We start from the raw sequence: 20,378 nt of genomic DNA, 5'->3' as shown, positions 1-20,378 counted from the left end.
TATATTTTGACATTTGAAATGTTAACCCAGACTTTAACATACTTTAAAAGCATGTTTTTATTCAGCTTTGTCCACTTTACTAGAACATTTATTGAGTTTGCTGTCACAAAATTTTTTTAAATAGTGATTTAATGGCTGCCTAATTGTACTTAATGAGAACTGACACTCAAATGGGACTTTTCTCGTAAGGGCTCTTGCAAGTAAGGAGCCCTAAAGCTTACACTTCGGCTTTATGATGAAGCCACCTCTGCTCATAGCCCAGATTTCACAGCTACACTCCTCATCAGAAGAGAGCGTTTGATCGCTGTGCCCTACTGAGTGTAGCAGAATACTGGAAGACTCTGCACTGTTTGTGAGAGCATCTGTGCTTACTCCTTGTACATGAAGAGCTCTGGGGAGGATCTGGAGCAGTGCACAGGCTGGGTGCCAAGCTTTAGTGTTCATCCTATGAGCTCAGAGAAAACTCCTGAAGAAATCAAGATTAAATCTGTGACATAACTTTCATAACGCAGCTATCAAGAAAGAGAATTGTAGAGGTTTTGATGCCCCAGTTATTTCCAAATCTGTGATAAACTGTCTTCTCTGTTGCTGGGATACCACAGTCATGTCTACCAGTATCCGCATCAGCAAGTGCATTCTCTTCTCTCACCGAGGAGAGCAGCCAGTAATAATCCCTGACCCTGAGAACTTTTCGGATCCACACTCCTGGGGGAGTGTGCCCCAGGAGCAGGTGTGCTATATAGTTATCCCAAGCTCTTCTTCTCCAGCTCCTGAACCGACAACCCAGTGAATGTTTCCCTTCGTGTGATAAATGAATGTCAGTAATGTTGGTTCTTCTGAGATCACAGACTCTAAAAAAAGTATTTCTTAAATTATGTAACATTAATAAAAGGAAAAGCATCTTTTAAAGTAAATGCTACATTTTTTCAAAGTGGTTTTTATTATCAGTGGAACATCCTTCCATCTTTCACCTCCCACCTCCCCTTCTACCACCCCAGTGCATAGTAGGAATATTGTACAGCCTCCTAAAATAATAATGGCTACACAGCAAGCAGAAAGAAATGAGGATTAATGGGAGTTTTAAAAATCTGAAATCACTGTCTGTACACAGCCATATACTAGATGTCATACCATTCTTTTATTTTTCTTTTTTTGTGCTAAAGTTGGATAACACACATTTGCAGAACTCACATAAGTTCTTCTCCTAACTAGAAGTGTTCCAGAAGTACCTTAAACAGGATAAACAGCTTCTTTATTCACTTTGAAATGAACATCTAATGGGTACCCAGAATGGATCCACCTGAATCTATTTCTGTAATTCCAGATGGAATTATTCATAACTGCTACAAAATTGAAAGATTTTACTTCCATCTCTGAGGACAATATGATGGCAGGGAGAGTCTTATACTAGGAGTTAGGGTTGGCTAATACACGAAGTCAGAGCTCACAACACCTGACACTTCTCGTACCATGCTATTTGACTGATACTTATAACAAGACTCTGGCATACAAGGAATGTTATTTCTTAATACAGCTGTAAGCCAGTGGTTCTCAGTGGGAGCCAGTTTTGCCTCCCAGGCCAGGGGACATTTGACAGTGGTCACAGACATTGTTGGTTGTCTCATCTGGGGGGCTGCTACTGCTGTCTGGCAGGTAGAGGCCTGGGATGCTGCTGAGCATCTTCCAGTGCACAGGACAGACAGCCCCTGCACTCCAGAAAGAACTGACCTGGCCTAAAATGTTAATAGTGCCCAGGGTGAGAAGTCCTGGTGGAAGGAAAGCCACAGCTTAGGACTCTAGGGAAGTAGCTCAAATACAGTGTTTTTCCTCCTAGATTGTGTTCACTTGCTAATTCCTTATCTGTTTAATCCTATTACAGGAAAATTAAAATAGTTTTCCCTTTTTCTGGATGAAAAATGTGATATTTAATGTAAAGTGTTGTAAAAGTCTCCTGTTTGCCAATCTGAAAGCTCAACTATGCTTTTAAAAGATTGTGTCAGTCTACATCAAGTCACTCTCATCCTTCTCTGTAGAAACTCTGGTAGCAAAAGGTGACAGAGAGAATTTTTTATGTTTCCTTTTAGCATCAAAGGCAAAAAAACCATCTCAGTTTTCTGGGAAAATAACTGTTAAAGCAAAGGAAAAGAGTTATTCTAAACTCGAAATACCATATCAAGCAGAAGTTTTAGATGGGTGAGTTCCTCTTTAAAATAAGCTTTATAACTTTTCACTAATCGGTAAATTCTCTTTTCCTACTAATTGACCTTAGCAGAAGTAGTAACCAAATTCACATAAGCTCCATGGAACTTTTGTTGAAAAGAATAACTTCTACTTTATTGTTTTTACTTTTTTAGAAGAAAAAGGTAAATGGGATGATATGATTTGGGCTTAAATGAAGTCTTAGTGATTCAGTAATACAATAGAAAAAGGAATCTATGATTTTTAAATAACATTTACATCATTGGAGCTATTTCCTTTCTGTAATTCGTTTTGTAACGTACAAATGGTTGTGGCTTGTTATTAAAGTATAATGTCACTTGAAACAAAATCATTTATCTTCCTTTATAAACTTGTAAACAGTGTTCTAGAATTACAACTTTTTATAAATGGGTAACAATTTATGTAGTTCATTTTTGGATTATACTTGAAACAATAATAGTTTAATATCCAACTTGGTAGGAACTCATTTTAACAAAGCTGGTTGCAATTAAATGATAAACATGATTTTTTTTAAGTAGCTTAAAACTTTCTGTTAATACGTTCTTGATTTTAATTGTTTGATTGCATATAATTCAATAGAGAATAATTCTTTATATTATATGTCGATATTTTGCAATCTAAGTTTTGTTTTAAATCATGTGCTCATGCTCTAAAATATTCATAGTTCTAATTCTCAAGTAACAGTCCTTAATGTTAAATGTAAAATTATTACAACAGAAGAACTTGGATTTTAAATTAATGCATAGAGATAAAAATGATTTATTTTGTTTATGTTTTTTCAAATAGTTATTTGGGATTTGATCACGCTGCCACATTATTTCACATCCGAGACAGTCCTGCTGACCCTGTAGAAAGGCCAATTTACCTGACTAACACTTTCAGCTTTGCAATCCTCATTCATGATGTGTTGCTACCAGAAGAAGCCAAAACAATGTTTAAAGTATGTCTGGGAACCCTCATACTTTTCATTTTACTGATCTGCCAACTAGATGATGCTGACCCATTGTTTTTTTTCTCTCCCCTCATTTCCTAGGTTCACAACTTCAGCAAACCAGTCTTAATTCTTCCAAATGAATCAGGATACATTTTTACACTGTTTTTTATGCCCTCCACATCATCCATGCACATAGATAACAATATTTTACTTATTACCAATGCTTCTAAATTTCATTTACCTGTGCGGGTATATACAGGCTTTTTAGATGTAAGTATGTTGTACCTTTAAAATTTAAGTTCCCAGCCATCTTTTGTGTGTTCAGGTATTATTAGGCAATCATTTTGTACATGAGCTCTTTAAGTTGCTCTAATCCCTCCCCTCAGTACTTTCAAGATAAATGGTTTTCATCCTTCCCAGTAGTCATCTCTTGTCGTGACACAGACGAATCCTTTTGTTACGGCTTGTGCTTAGGTCTTTTCCATGTTGTGCTTTCTCTTGGTTTTACTTTTAAACTGTTACAATCATGGGGAAACTGAAAACAAACTAAGTGGAGGAAAATAATAAGCAGGAAAAAAATAATACAAGGAGGGCAAAGAAGAAACTAAGGAGGTGGTGACCAAAACGAGGAAATACAGCGTAAAGAAAAGAACCAAATAATAAAGAAGAGAGTAAGGTGGTAAAGACACACAGTTGGAATAGCAGGAAAGAATAAAGGTTTTTCTAATATAGAAAATAAGCCAGGAGGAAAAAAAAATCCAAACTAAGCTCTCCTTAGGATAATCAGTGAAAGAACTTTAGATAAAAAATAAAACTGATGGGAGATATGAAAGATAAAATTAGAACATATAGAGATGTAGTTCTCCAAAAAGCCAACATCAATAAGAATTTCAGAGCTGGAGGGACTTTTCAATATTATCCCACTCCTTCTTCATTTGTTTTGCTTGAGTGATTATGTATTTTTGGCTGCTCTCATGAATACATAATGTTTACCGAGACCAAGGATTTTTTGCCTAATCCTCTGGGGTTTTACTTACCCTTCCCTAGTACTCTAACTTCCTGCTTCTTTTACGTGCCTTCAGAGGAGAAATAGTTATTCCGTAGAAACTATGAACGTGTTCATTTCTGATTACTGAAAATACTCGTACAGAATTCTTAATTATATTTTATATATGTGTATATATGTGTATACTGACATAAAATATAGAAACCTTAGTATGTCCATACAGCTACTTTCTCTTGATACCATGCTTTTATATAAGTGTGATTTAATGTTTAATCTAGTTCTTTTATATCTTTTCAGTACTTTGTATTACCCCCCAAAATAGAGGAACGTTTCATAGATTTTGGCATATTGAGTGCTACAGAAGCAAGCAATATTTTATTTGCAATTATAAACAGCAATCCAATTGAGGTAAAAAAAAATGTTTTTATTCTAAATCACGTTTAAGTGTTTTATGCTAGTGCTACAATAATCCCTTTCATATCTTTCTCTTTTTTTAAGTTGGCTATAAAAAGTTGGCATATCATAGGAGACGGTTTATCAATAGAACTCGTAGCTACTGAAAGAGGCAACAGAACTACAATAATTGCAAGCCTTCCAGAATTAGAAAAATCCTCTTTATCAGACCAGTCATCAGTAAGTAAACTTTCTTATTGTTTCCTTAAACTTAGTTGTATGTCTAAACCCCAAATAAAAGTCTATTCCTACGACACATACTTGAACTGATATTTTTATGAGATTCATATTAGCATCAGTTATTTAATATTAAAAGGTTCTTGTGGGCAATCTACTTCAACTCCCTCCTTTTATGATGAGGGCACTTGAAACCCAAAAGAGTTAAGTTCTACCTTGTCATTTAAGGTTCTGTAACAAAGAAAATTTAAATAATCTTTTTGTAACACAAGTGTCATTACAAGAGAAATTCCCATTGGCACTAAACTAACCCTATGTTCATTGAATTTACTTGGCAAAAGAAATTGCCCTGCGCATTGGTAGAAGGTGTTTTCAGTTATACAGAATATTTCTGACCAGTTTTCTCTAAGTGAGACAAATCTTGTTTGATCCCTTTGTAGATCTGCCCATATACTTTTACTCTGTCTTATAAATATGTACATTTGGTCATAAAAGAGCATGAAACAAGAGAAAACAGATATATCAGTCAAAGCCTTTACACTACTGGAAGTGGAACTTGGAGTTTATACCGCTTCAGAACAGAACTAGTAGAATTACCCTGTGTGAGAAGGGGCATAACATATCTCATCTGTAAGTTAAGGATAGAACTTCTTGTGGCAGTCTTACAAAAGAAGGAGAAAATGTCCTTATGCACAGAGATGGTTGACAGATACGCTTCCATGGACTGCCATAAGCTATAAAAATTTATTTAAATAGTTTGTGCCAGAAGAACCCTCCAGAATAACTATTTTGGAGGGCATTTTGGCAATATGTACCACTCCTGGAAATTCTTCCCATGGAAGTAATTTAAAGAGCTAAAAGCTCACTGGTAGAAAACTGTGCTGCCCAAGACAGTAAGAACTAATTAACATGTGGCTACTGAGCCCTTGAAATGTGGCTAGTCTCAGTTAAGATGTCTTGTGTCAGATACACACCAAATTTGAAGACTTAGTTTGGGATTGTAAGCTGTTAATAATAATAAAATATTGATAATGTTTTAATATTGATTACATGTTGAAATGTTACTAATTTGGATATATTAGGATAAATAAAAAGTATTAAAAATTTTTAAAAAGAACTAAGAGCTGTGAAAATGAAGATGTTTATAATAGTGTTATTAATAATTTCAAGTACCTGGAAACAGTCAAATACATAAAGTAAATCATGATTTTATGATTGAATATGAAGCAAATAAAAAATATGATTGTGTGTAGAAACTTGGAAGATGATTTATGAAAAAGTAGAAAACAGTACTAAATAAGGTATATTCTAATTGCAGCTATGTAGCATTCAAGCTACATCATCAGATATTTGTGAACGGTGGTAATTTATGGCTATTTATTTTAATAATTTATAATTTAAATTTGATTAAAAAATAAAGCCTCCTTTTAAAACAGTATATATCCTTGAGAAGTAATATTTGTCACTCCAGCTGAGGTTTTATTTTTAATAAAAATAGAATGCTGAAAAAGGGTAATAATTAAGCCTGCCATTAATGTATTCCTTTCAACAGTAAAGTTAGAGTAAAATCGTATGTATATGTACTCCCAGCTGTTTGAATTTTGCTGTTTCCTAGTAAGACATTATAAATCTAATAATTCTAGAAATCTGGATCATTTCCTAGCAATAAATAGCACATGTTAACATATACTAAATTTCAGAGGTCCATTTAATAGCATAAAGCCTGTTTGACAATTTAGGGTTTTAGAATTAGCTTTTATATAAAACTATAAATTTAAAAACAAGGGACAGAAAGATGAGATCATTGTTAACGAACTCTTAAAATAGGAAGTTGTAGTGAGGTGCCAACTTCAAAATAGCAACTCCACAAAATGATTTTTTTTAAGCTTATAACACTAAAACTTTCAACTGTTTTCCCAAAACCCAAAGCTATGAACTACATTATTGTCCTGTTCCTTATGAAACACACATTGCCAGCAATTCTGTGTTCTTCAGACCTGTGTTCTGATTTGGGCAGTCTATACAGTAGAATAGAAAGTCTTAGGATTGCACAAAACCAACACAGAAAATGCTTCTTTAAAAGGAGAAAGTATGTTTGGTGTATCAACATTTGTTATTTTAAGGTAACTATGAATTCTAGATAAAATATAACTAATTATTAAAGTGCATCTTCACAAAATGAATTACTTTTTTGGGGGAATTTCACAACTGAAAATTGCTGACAGAAGAAAAGTAGACAACCGTCACACACCACACACAGAAATCACTCAAAATGGATGAAAGACTTAAATTTAAGACCTGAACCCATACAGTCCCCTAGAAGAAGGTCCCTTGACATCAGTCTTGGTGATGATTTTTTTGGATCTGACTCCCTTTGCTCCAGCCCTCACCCTCTCTGTCGGTGCAGGTACATGCATGATATGTGAGGACCATACCCCTTTCCACCTTGGCAGATGGGAATCTGTTCCTGAGCCAGTTTTCTTGGTGGTCCATGGAATAAGTGTAGAATAAGCATCTAAGAATGGGCATTATTTTGAGATATTTGTACAAGATGGTATGGTAATTCAGTGTCAAACAGTATATATTAGAATTTGGAGGTAGGTCATCACAAATAGTGTTCTTTACCATTTTAGTTGCAGTAGGAAACTGCAACTAGCAAGGCTAATGAATGATGTCATTTCTATCACATACAGGTAATATTAGCTTCAGGCTATTTTGCAGTATTCAGAGTCAAACTTACTGCAAAAAAACTGGAAGGGATTCATGATGGAGCCATACAGATCACCACAGACTATGAGGTAAAGACTACGGGGATTCATGTCAATGAGGTTTTTCTAATAATTCAGTCTCTTTTTTGTTGTTTTTATGGAAACAACTAAGTTTACTGATAAAGTTATAGTTTACTTGTCTCATACCTTAAAAACTGAACTTTTGAGAATAGTTTACAAGATCTTGGTGTTCATCAGCTCCTAGTTTTCTCATAAAACCCAAAACCTCTTAACTAAAAACTTCAGAAAAATGGCTTTGACAGCAATCAGACAACAAAAAGAAATAAAAGGCATCTGAATTGGCAAAGAAGTCAAACTCTCACTCATTGCAGATGATATGATACTTTATGTGGAAAACCCAAAAGACTCCACCCCAAAACTGCTAGAACTCATATAGGAATTCAGTAAAGTGGCAGGATATAAAATCAAGCACAGAAATCATTTGCATTTATATACACCAACAAGACAAAAGAAAGAGAAATTAAAGAGTCGATTCCATTTACAATTGCACCCAAAACCATAAGATACCTAGGAATAAATCTAACCAAAGAGGCAAAAAATCTGTACTCAGAAAACTGTAAAATACTCATGAAAGAAATTGAGGAAGACACACAGAAATGGAAAAACGTTCCATGCTCATGGATTGGAAGAACAAATATTGTGAAGATGTCAGTGCTACCTAGAGCAGTCTACACATTCAAAGCAATCCCCATCAAAATACCATCCACTTTTTTCAAAGAAATGGAACAAATAATCCTAAAATTTATATGGAACCAGAAAAGACCCCGAATAGCCAGAGGAATGTTGAAAAAGAAATGCAAAGCTGGCGGCATCACAATTCCGGACTTCCAGCTCTATTACAAAGCTGTCATCAAGACAGTATGGTACTGGCACAAAAACAGACACATCGATCGGTGGAACAGAATATAGAGAACCCAGAAATGGACCCTCAGCTCTATGGTCAACTAATCTTCGACGAAGCAGGAAAGAATGTCCAATGGAAAAAAGACAGTCTCTTCAACAAATGGTGTTGGGAAAATTGGACAGCCACATGCAGAAGAATGAAACTGGACCATTTCCTTACACCACACACAAAAACAGACTCAAAATGGATGAAAGACCTAAATATGAGACAGGAATCCATCAAAATCCTTGAGGAGAACACAGGCAGCAACCTCTTTGACCTCAGCCACAGCAACATCTTCCTAGAAACATCGCCAAAGGCAAGGGAAGCAAGGGCGAAAATGAACTATTGGGTCTTCATCAAGATAAAAAGCTTTTCCACAGCAAAGGAAACAGTCAACAAAACCAAAAGACAGCCGACAGAATGGGAGAAGATACTTGCAAATGACATATCAGATAAAGGGCTAGTATCCAAAATCTATAAAGAACTTAACCAAACGTAACACCCAAAGAACAAATAATCCAGTCAAGAAATGGGCAGAAGACATAAACAGACATTTTTCCAAAGAAGACATCCAAATGGCCAACAGACACATGAAAAAGTGCTCAACGTCACTCGGCATCAGGGAAATCCAAATCAAAACCTCAGTGAGGGCGCCTGGGTGGCTCAGTTTGTTAAGCGACTGCCTTTGGCTCAGGTCATGATCCTGGATTCCCTGGATTGAGTCCCGCATTGGGCTCCCTGCTCGGCAGGGAGTCTGCTTCGCCCTCTGACCCTCCCCCCCTCTCATGTGCTCTCTCTCTCTCTCTCTCATTCTCTCTCTCTCAAATAAATAAATAAAATCTTTAAAAAAAAAAAAAACTCAATGAGATACCACCTCACACCAGTCAGAATGGCTAAAATTAACAAGTCAGGAAACGACAGATGTTGGCAAGGATATGGAGAAAGGGGAACCCTCTTACACTGTTGGTGGGAATGCAAGCTGGTGCAGCCACTCTGAAAGACAGTACGGAGGTTCCTCAAAAAGTTGAAAATAGAGCCACTGTACGACCCAGCAATTGCACTACTGGGTATTTATCCCAAAGATACAAATGTAGGGATCCAAAGGGGTACGTGCACCCCAACGTTTATAGCAGCAATGTCCACAATAGCCAAACTATGTAAAGAGCCAAGATGTCCATCAACAGATGAATGGATAAAGAAGATGTGGTATATAATACAATGGAATATTACTCAGCCATCAAAAAATGAAATCTTGCCATTTGCAGCGATGTGGATGGAACTAGAAGGTATTATGCTAAGCAAAATAAGTCAATCAGAGAAAGACATGTATCATATGATCTCACTGCTATGAGAAATTCTTAATCTCAGGAAACAAACTGAGGGTTGCTGGAGTGGTGGGGGGTTGGAGGGATGGGGTAGCTGGGTGATAGACATTGGGGAGGGTATGTAGTATGGTGAGTGCTGTGAATTGTGTAAGACTGATGAATCACAGACCTGTACCTCTGAAACAAATAATACATTATGTGTTAAAAAAAAAAAAAAAGATGATAGTAGGAAGGGGAAAATGAAGAGGGGGAATCGGAGGGGGAGACAAACCATGAGAGACTGTGGACTCTGAGAAACAAACTGAGGGTTCTAGAGGGGAGGGGGTTGGGGAGATGGTTTAGCCTGGTGATGAGTATTAAAGAGGGCATGTATTGAATGAAGCACTGGGTGTTATACATAAACAATGAATCATGGAACACTACATCAAACTAATGATGTATTGTATGGTGATTAACATAACAAATAAAATTTAAAAAAAAGAAAAATGGCTTTGGCACATTTATAATTACTCTGTTAGAAACCTGCTTACACATAGTTATAGCATTGCACAGATCCTGACTGAAATTCCTGAATGAGGTCACTGATTCTTCTGCAATCATTAATATACTCCTGTGTAATATTTCCAAAAAGGAAAATAAAATCAAGAAATCACATCTTAATTTGAGTTCTTATTATTGTATTTACATGAGTCATTCTAGGTCAAGGGCAGAGTGAAGATCATTGAGCTTTTGAAAGACTCTTTGTGGTGTTTAACATGTTGCATTCCATGAGATTTTTGAACGGATATATTTCTGCCACACTTAAGTGTTTTAATTTATTGTTTACAAGTTGCTTCCACTGGTCTCCTAACTGTTTTCAGCACATACAAGTCCCACATGAAAGAAAGCTAATTCAGAATAAAGAGAACTAGTCGTTTAATAATAATAATGTATGTAAATAATAAGTAATAATAATAGATTTGTTAGGAGTGTGTCAAATTAATTGCCTCCAGAAGTGAAAAATTCATGTTGATCACTCATGAGAAAAATAAGTACATTTCATAGCTAAGACAAATTTTTGTTAGTATGGATAAAAATGAGAATTAGAAAAAAATATCTTAAGTATCTCTGTGAGTTACATACAGAGTGAGTTGATATTCAACATCTATAATGTTCAACTCATTTTTAAATTAAGTTGATGTTAATTTATTGCTGCATACAAAAACTACAGAACTGTATAACTCTAGAAAATGCTAAGTGTCACATAGTTTTAGGAGTACAATTTGACTTTCTTTGCTAAATTAATAGTCTACAAAATAACCTATGTTATGAAAAATCTATTCTTCATTCCTTCCCCATTGTTTCGTCTTACCATGTTTTCAATGAATCACTGAAAAATACATAGAAATGTATTTTAGAACATTTTATGGAGTACATTGATTAAATTAAACAGTTTTCATGGGTAATTTTAATGTTTTTGAGTTAGTTATTGCTAATATAAGTCCCAAGATGACTTTTTTTACATCCTCAAAAATAATGCAGTAATGGTCAAAGATCAATCTCAGACTTAAACACTTATTTCTATGGTCTGCTTCTTCACTCCACAGATCCTAACAATTCCTGTGAAGGCTGTAATTGCAGTGGGTTCGCTGACTTGCTTCCCAAAACATATGGTTCTTCCACCTTCCTTTCCAGTAAGAGATTTAATTTATAGACTTTTTTTTATAATTTTTTTTCTTTGCCTTTACCTCTGTGTTCCTAGAATCCAACAGTAAAGTCAGTTATTCTTTATTCATAGCTTATTTTAAGGTAAGACATTGAACCAGGTTCCATAGGAGGTATAAAGAGGAATAAGAAATAGTCCCTTCTTTCAAAAAGTTTTCTATCTAGATTGGGAAATGAGCCAGTGATTCATAAATGAAAAGCAGGATGTAGAAATTGCCCTAAAAGGTGTAAAAATGAAGTGCCGTGAGTGAAATACACATGTAGTTGATGAAGGTGCATGTGAGCTGCCTTAGAATTTCTTTTGGCAAGATAGATAGGGATGGTAAGAACTTGCATCAGGTCCCTGGAATCAACCTGAAGGCACAGAGGCAGTAAAGTCTGAGATGGCTTTACATGGCAGTGAGTTGCCCAGTTTGACAATAGAGGGAAATTTTAAGAGAAGGTGAAATGACATGTTGGAGTGATAGCACGAAAAAAACAATTAATGCATTTAGTCCATGCAAATCTAAAGTTTTTAAACAGAGGCTTGACATCATTAGAGCTGAGCTTTAAACACTGTTTCTCTGGCAGAAGTAAATATAGGGTGCACAAGGAAGTGATAGTAGAGTGCCTGAGGCCAATTCAGGGACTCTGTTCATACTCCATATGAGTAGTGTCAAGAGGATGTTTGAGCTTAGGGCATTGGCAGAGGCAGTAAAGCCCTTTCATACCTCTAAGCCTTGGCTGTTAGTCTGTCTTGAATGCCCTTCTTCTTCCCCTACTGTCAGAGAACTATGCATCTTCCAAGATTCAATTCCATGTCATCTCCTCTCTGAAGATTTCTTGACTACACTAGATAGTTACTAAGTGTTACATGTGTGATCTTGGGATGATTTTAAATTACTCTCTTATAGCAGGACTCACATGTGCTTTAAATATGGACTTATGTGTTGGTCTTCCCAGTGAGACTGAGATCCTCTAGGAAAAGGATAAGGGATCTTTTATCCCCAAAGCAGGCAGTTAGTAGGTAATGAGTGGATGAAGGAGCAAAATAATGGAAAAGAGAGCTTAGGCAAGAGACATTTCAGATTTGAACTGTGCTTGAATATCCTGACAAGGACCTACTAATTGAAGCAGGTATGGGTAGGGTAGATAGAGTCAAAAATATGACTTAGAGTTTGAACCTAGAGAATAAAGAGAAGAGAAATGGGGAAACCAAGAGACCACCACAGCCTTTTGCAGGAAGGTGTTGTGGTCAGTTCAGGAGACTTGGGGGCAAATGTAGAAGTGTCCCTTACCCTGTGGAAGGAGATGTGGTGGGTTATGAGAAAACAGTACGTTGTAAAAATCTTAATATTATATACAATAAAACCTAAATTTAAAAGATCAATTTTGGGTTCATAGGTTCAGCATATTTGATTAATTAAATCTTTGTCTTGTCATTCCACTTTGCACTGACTATATGGAACTCAACTTCATTATTCAAAAAGACCTTGTTCCTTTCTTCAGCTGCCTTTTCAATCAATGATCTCCTTAAACACAGCATAAATCCTGGAAGGGAATAATTCAGTAGATGACACAGTGAAAGGCCCATTAATGGTAAATCAGAAAGCATCTGTATAAAAACAAGGTGTTGATTTTGAGCAGAGTAGGATCAACTTTTAGATATCCTCAGATGGCTTACATTACCAGATTATTTACTTAGAATCACAAATTAACTTGATGTTACTGCCTTAGTCAGGCTGTTACAACAAATTACCATAGACTAGGTGGCTTAAACAACAAGCATTTATTTCTCACAGTTCTGAATGCGGGGAAGCCCAAGATCAAAGCACCGAGCAGATCCGGTGCACCTGTCTATGGGTGTATCGGTGAGGGCATTCTCCCTTGTTTTGCAAATGGCTGTCTTCTCACTATATCCTCACATAACCAGAAGAGCAGGGAGGCAGGGCAAGCTCTTTTGTCTCTCCTTTTAAGGTCATTAATCCCATTCATTAGGATGAGATTATGACCTAATCACCTCCCAAAAGCCCCACCTCTAATACTATTACGATGAGGGTTAGAATTTCAACATATGAATGGGGGGGGGTTCACATTCATTCCGTAACAGTCACCAGATTCTGTAAAATCTCTTGTCCAGTGGAGTATACTAGCGCCAATTGAAGCATACAATACATCCAAATTAGCATTTCAGGTACTCGTAGTTTAATACTTGATATTTGAATACCATCGTAAAATGAACTTTTGTATCTGTTACCTCTTTTGACCCACCCATCCGGCCACGCGCGCGCACACACACGCACGCACATGCGCACACACACTCCTGAGAGACAAGGCATGGACTTGAGCAAAATGATTATTACCGGTGCATGCCATGAAGACACAGCTGGTTAGATGTCAGGCTTGGGCTATTTATTTATTTGACAGAGTGAGACACAGCGAGAGAGGGAACACAAGCAGGGGGAGTGGGAGAGGGAGAAGCAGGCTTCCCGCTGAGCAGGGAGCCCAATGCAGGGCTCGAACCCAGGACCCTGGGATCATGACCTGAGCCGAAGGCAGACGCTTAATGACTGTGGCACCCAGACACCCCAATGAGTGTTACTTTTAACCTCGCTCTCATTCAACTCTTTTTTCTGTGCACTCTCTTTAATTTCTGTGTCTTCTAATACCAGATATTAGCCCAGTGGGTATGGTCACTTTCGAGACTTCTTCGAATGACTGGGGATCAGATTATGAGATAAAATTCTGTACTCAAAAGAAAGTAAAGATTATAATATAATTCTTATTGTGGATTATTTAAATCATTTAATTTTTTACTTAAAATTTGATACCCTATCATAGGGAGAAGCATGCAGCTGATAAGAGCAATCATTGCTCATCTGGTGATTTAATCTGTCTCCTGTGTTAATAAGATATTTGATAACCTGTATTTTTAGAAGATGTTTAATTTCTTTTTGGCACAAATGATATTTTTCTTTTAAAAAGAAAATACTTCTAAGTAAAATAAATCTGTTGTGTTTTTTTTTGTCTTGTTTGGCTTTTGATTTTAGAACTAAATTATTTCATCGTGAATTTGGATACTTTGAGGGCAGTCTGGCCTTGGCATAAACAAACCTTGCTTAACAAACTGACATTGACCATTTCCTTTATTCAGAGCTATCTCTGTTTTTACCTTTGTTGGCGGCCTCATTATTTTAACATCAAATGTGAATGTTTTTCTTACTTTCTTATTTAATTTCATTTTCACAAGATTACAGAGATTTGTACTAATTTTTGTATAACAGGCCGTGAAAACGACAAATACACACACACACACACACACACACACAGAGATAAGTATAGATATATTTGAGAGGGCTCTGATTACAAAATTAGAGATTATCAAGTGATAAAAATTCTAAGTGTCTTTTGGGGTTTGGTTTCTGAAAAATATGTCAGCTCTAAATTGTGTGTTCTTAAGAAAATCCAGCCATATACTAATGAGTTTGTTTGTTTGTTTTCTTCAGGGGAAAATAGTTCATCAAAGCTTAAATATTATGAATTCCTTCTCACAGAAGGTAAAGATACAACAAATACGATCTTTGTCAGAAGATGTGCGATTTTACTACAAACGATTACGGGGCAATAAGGAAGACTTGGAGCCAGGAAAAAAGTCAAAGGTTTGAGAACGTTGTATTTGAGGATTCCCATCTGTTAGTATTGTGTTACTGTGACCTTCTGTGGATTTGGGATTCACGGTTCTCCTGTGCCTCTTTGTAGATTGCAAACATTTATTTTGATCCTGGACTGCAGTGTGGGGATCATTGCTATGTTGGCTTGCCTTTTCTATCCAAATGTAAGTTAACTTGCTGTTCTCTCTCATCCCCTTCACTCCACCCAAAATATTCTTTGATGAAAGGCTGCCACTTTTAAAGTCCATCTCTATCCCTTGGTACTATGGAAATCATCTGAGGGGAAATTGACAAGTGGTTATAGATTATAGGGCTGAGTTTGTCATAATATATGTTTCCTTGTTTTAGCTGAACCCAAAGTACAGCCTGGTGTAGCCATGCAGGAAGACACTTGGGATGCTGACTGGGATTTGCATCAAAGCCTATTCAAAGGATGGATGGGAATAAAGGAAAATTCAGGTCATAGGTGGGTGGTTTTACTTTAAGTATGTTTAGCTATCTTTACAAGTTTGAAATGTCTCTGTTGATATTACTTTCTAAATGTTACTCTTAAATTAGGTTCTTTTACTTCTCTATAGCTAAGAAAATAACGCCTCATCTTCAGGAAATTATTAATAAGGCATCTTGAATTGCCATTTTAATTGCATGTTGCTCAGAAATATATACACTACCATTTTTCTCTTTTCTCCCGTGCTCTAGATACTTCCTTAAAATCAAAGAACTATTTGAAGTTATCTTTATAGAGGATGCATACGCTGTGCACCTTAGATACAGCCATTTGCGTAAGAAAGTTTTTACCTACCACTGACCTCCGGTAAAGGCAAAGAAAACATTTCCTAGGTTTAAGTCTGCGATGGAGACCAAGTGTCCATTTGCTCATTGTGAAAAGAACTGCCTCCTCCCTTTCTAAGTGCTGAGCCCTTAGGGGGCACCCAGAGCCCAGTTCAACCATATGTCATTGGCAGGCAGAAAACATGCTAATGACAAATCACTACCACACCTGGATTCAAAAGCAGAAACACACTTCCTCAGCGCTGTAGAAGTACGATCTTTCTTATGCTCCAGAAGAGAATTTGATTAGAATATTGATAATAACTGAGAAAACTGATCTTCTTCACTTGACTAATTTGAATGTATTTATCAGTATCAAAATAATTTATACGACTATAAATTTTTCAAACCATTAGTGATTGAATCTGAGGGTTTCATTTATCTGAACTACTATCTCCTATCAAAAGTTTTCTTAAGGCAAAAGAGTTAAATTTCTACTTTAAAATGGTGAAATAAGTAGAGAGAGACCTCTAATGAACTCAGTAGTTCTTGATCCCCTACATTTCCATTACAGACCTTACCATGTATAGACAGTCTCCAAATGTTAACATTATGAATAGATAACTTGGAGCATTGCTGAGGAACCTCTTCACCTCCCACCCACTAAAACCTGTACCTTCCTTCTTGTGTGCCCACCACTCCACAGCCAAGATGGGCTTCCCGTCTGCCCCATAGCATCATGTCCCGGGTGCACAGTGACTGTGTCATTCTCCCTGCTCCTGCCTTTGTGTTATCTTGTCACTGTGCGTGTTACAGAGAACTTCTGTTTCTGCCTTATTAAACCTGTACTCTTACCAATATTAGAGTATCACAATTCAGTAGTAATGTGGGTTAAAGTAGGCTTCAGTGTTTGGGCCCAGGGACCTTAACCCTGTGTGTAATATTGTTTCCTTATGGAATATGTTCTTGAGCTCTAAACATCTGGCTTATGAATACTGGTAAGTAGGGAAATATTCAAATGAGATCCTGAATATTGCTGATAACTTTACATATATCTGCACAAAACCCTCATATATATTACCACTTCAGCTGACATCTTCATTGCATATCAAGATTTTCCTTCATTTTTTTTTTTTTTTTTACCTCGTGGGGAAAAAGACATATGCACTGCCTTCTCATAAGTTCTGCTGATGAATATTCATCAAGACCCTGTTGTTGGTGTCTAGGTCTTTGCACTAGCCTGCAAGATCCTTTAGGATCCCTTAACACCATATGTTACCTATATGTGCCTGCCTTGTCCTTCACATATTCAGTACAAAAACAACACAGATGATGAATGATAGAGACTTTGGCACCTCCTTGTGCCAAAACAGAGACATCTTTATACATGTCTATTAAAAGCATAATAAAATGTCAAAACAAATAAACCTGTACTTATTCAGGGCCAGAATAAAATTTCTCAAGTATACAAGCCTAATAGTATTTCTTCTGTTCAGAAAACTCAAATATTTCATTTTGATATAGTAACTAACAAATAATTTTTTTCTAGATTGAGCGCTTTATTTGAAGTAAATACAGACCTTCAAAAAAATATACTATCAAAAATCACTGCTGAGCTCTCCTGGCCTTCTATAATTAGCTCACCCCGGCACTTGAGATTTCCACTTACTAATACAAACTGCTCCTCAGTAAGTATTCAGAGTGACACTGATTTTTGGAAATTCATAATAGTGCTATAAAGTATCTACTCTTACTTTTAACTGTGGAAACCTTTCATTTACTGTTTTGTTAACTCTGTTTAAGGAAGAAGAGATTACTTTAGAAAATCCTGCAGATGTTCCTGTCTATATTCAATTTATTCCTCTGGCTTTATATTCGAATCCTTCAGTCTTTGTAGATAAGTTAATATCAAGGTAAGCACTGCTTTAAATAATCAAAATGTTCTATATTAGCATTGAATCCTTATTTTACACATTTAAAAACTTTATTGAAGCTTATACAGTAATAGATTGGGCTTAGAGAAATTCTAGATCCGTAATTAAAATTAAGAGGAGGTTCTGGGGGAAGATAGTGATAATGTGTTGAGTATCTAGAAGAGTTTTCAGTTTAAGACAAGAAAAAGTAATGTTGAACTCCTTTCTAAAAAAAAATTTAAAAAGTGAAAGATTATAAAGAGAAAGCAAGTGTAACCTTTTAAATATTTTAGTTTTAAAAAATGAACGAGGGGCGCCTGGGCGGCTCAGTCGTTAAGCATCTGCCTTCTGCTGAGGTCATGATCCCAGGGTTCTGGGATCGAGCCCCGCATCGGGCTCCCTGCTCCACGGGAAGCCTGCTTCTCCCTCTCCCACTCCCCCTGCTTATGTTCCCTCTCTTGCTGTGTCTCTCTGTCTGTCAAATAAATAAATAAAATCTTTAAAAAAATTTTTTTTAAATAAAAATAAAAAATGAACAAAATATTAACTATAAGTTGTGGCCTCTAATTTTTGGAAGGCTATTCATCTGATAATATTGACCTCAGAATCTGCCAAAAGGTAATTTGCAAATAAAGTACAAACTTGATAATTACTCTAATTACCCTTTAATTATGATGCTGTTTGTGAAGAAATATATGTACTTTTTTTTATTTTAGGTTTAACTTGAGTAAGGTGGCAAAGATTGATTTAAGAACACTAGAATTCCAAGTCTTTAGAAACAGTGTAAGTATGCAAGCTTCATACTATCCCAAAGAAATAACTCTGATATGATCAGTGCAAATGTGGAGGAAAACTACTGACTTATCCTTAAATTTGGCTGAAGGGCAAGTTACTGAAGAAGCCAGAGCAGTCCAATAATTATTTTAGAGGCAAAAAAACCCAGGAGGAATGGATGGGATTTAGATCAACATGAGGCACACTGGGTAGAAGGTTCCTGTTTGCAGGCATCACTCCTTGAGTCCATAAAGGTTTATAATAATAGCTACCAGAAACCCTGAGAATATATAAATGAGGTATATATTAACATAATTTATTTTTATTAAGCTTCAAAATATTGAGCTTGATCATTTAAATGTTTATTTTGAATACTTCCAAATAAAATTGTAAGCTCCGTTAATGCCAGACCCATAGTTGTTGAACAGATTAAACAAACTCATGGGAAGCCCTTCAAATGGTTTCTTGGTGTGTAGGAAGACTGTGGTGAATGCTGACTAGATAAGTCAGTCTGTGGCTAAGTAGTTCAGGAAAGAAGAGCAGTGGGAAGGTTTCCAGTATTTGGGAGCTGTATTGAAGAATGCTTCCCAGTATTGCATGAGCATCTAGTATGTGTCAGCATTATACCAGGTACATTCACATTTATAATTTCATGTAATCATTACAAGCAGCCAGGCTGAGCAATTACTAACGATCCCAAGAGGTAAGTATTTCTTTGTTCTGTTGCTGGGGAAAAACAAAGCTCAGGAAAAGGAAGGAACTTGCTCAAGTTCATACCTGTGATAACTGGCAGGGCCAAATTCAAGTCTAGTTCTCTCAGATCCCAGAACCCTCGCCCATACTGTCATGCCACATGGTCATTGCTGATTAGGAGTCCCTAATTAGCCTGTCAAACCAGATATTCTATAGTTCTTGAAATACTTGTGTTCCTTCCCATAGTTTTGTGTTTTAGTCTGTAAGGCATGTATTAGCTAAACCTTTGTAGAATAGTAGGTTTTTATACTGTCTGTAAGTCAATTTTGTATAAGAAAGTAATTTTCTGTATATCTTTTTTCTGCCAAATAATGGAACACCAGACTGAAATGTAGACAGTCATATATTCTAGTCTCATGCCCTTCTCTTGGAATCTTTTCATGGTCGGTTTTTTTCCATGCATAAAATGACAACCTAATAAGCTCAAAGTTTTCTAGATTCCAAATCATTAGAAAGCTCAATAACCAGAAATTCCTTTCGCTCTGCTTTTATAAGGGAGGAAATACACATAAGTAAATGAGCTAATATTTACCTTTTTTCTTATCAAATACAAGTTCTTTAGTGTTATTTACAAGGTATAAAACACTGAAGTGTTGTAGGCACTATGAGAAGTAGGAAGATGAATAAGAATACTCTAGATCTCAGAAATGTATTTTAAATATGAAATTCTAGGTCTTAGGGTAAAGTCAGGATAAATTCTATCACAGTTATCTATAGTGGTTATAAAACCTATGGTTTTCAAAGTATTTGGTCTCAGGACTCCTTTACAGTCTTAAAATTATTCATGACTCTGAAGAGGTTTTTTGTTCATGTGGGTTACATCTATCAGTATTTACCATATTAAAAATTAAAACTGAGAGATCTTTTCTGCAAAAGGTATATGAAAAGATGTTCAACATCATTAGTCATTAGGGAAATGCAAATTAAAACCACTATAAGATATCATCTCACACCTGTTAGAATGGCTATTATCAAAAAGACCGGATATAACAAATGCTGGTGTGGATGTGGAAAGCAGAGTAG

The 20,378-nt window shown here is 36.1% G+C and overlaps 1 protein-coding gene across 1 annotated transcript in view; it reads left to right on the top strand.

The window, feature by feature from the left end:
* TMEM131 (transmembrane protein 131) overlaps positions 1 to 20,378 on the top strand; it is a 221,887-nt gene that overhangs the window by 160,939 nt on the left and 40,570 nt on the right. Inside the window, exons 13-25 of the mRNA XM_028103920.2 lie at positions 2,085 to 2,193; positions 3,007 to 3,160; positions 3,254 to 3,424; positions 4,458 to 4,568; positions 4,659 to 4,793; positions 7,484 to 7,588; positions 11,377 to 11,463; positions 14,980 to 15,132; positions 15,233 to 15,308; positions 15,493 to 15,610; positions 17,465 to 17,603; positions 17,719 to 17,828; positions 18,545 to 18,611. Of these exons, the coding sequence (XP_027959721.1) occupies positions 2,085 to 2,193; positions 3,007 to 3,160; positions 3,254 to 3,424; positions 4,458 to 4,568; positions 4,659 to 4,793; positions 7,484 to 7,588; positions 11,377 to 11,463; positions 14,980 to 15,132; positions 15,233 to 15,308; positions 15,493 to 15,610; positions 17,465 to 17,603; positions 17,719 to 17,828; positions 18,545 to 18,611 (1,535 nt within the window). The remainder of the gene's footprint in view (positions 1 to 2,084; positions 2,194 to 3,006; positions 3,161 to 3,253; positions 3,425 to 4,457; positions 4,569 to 4,658; positions 4,794 to 7,483; positions 7,589 to 11,376; positions 11,464 to 14,979; positions 15,133 to 15,232; positions 15,309 to 15,492; positions 15,611 to 17,464; positions 17,604 to 17,718; positions 17,829 to 18,544; positions 18,612 to 20,378) is intronic.

The sequence above is a fragment of the Eumetopias jubatus genome, unplaced genomic scaffold (genome assembly GCF_037043125.1).
Source record: "Eumetopias jubatus isolate StellerSeaLion01/CBP00866 unplaced genomic scaffold, mEumJub1_p1.0 scaffold_9, whole genome shotgun sequence".
Taxonomy (NCBI): domain Eukaryota; kingdom Metazoa; phylum Chordata; class Mammalia; order Carnivora; family Otariidae; genus Eumetopias; species Eumetopias jubatus.
This window is presented reverse-complemented; position numbering and strand designations above follow the sequence as displayed.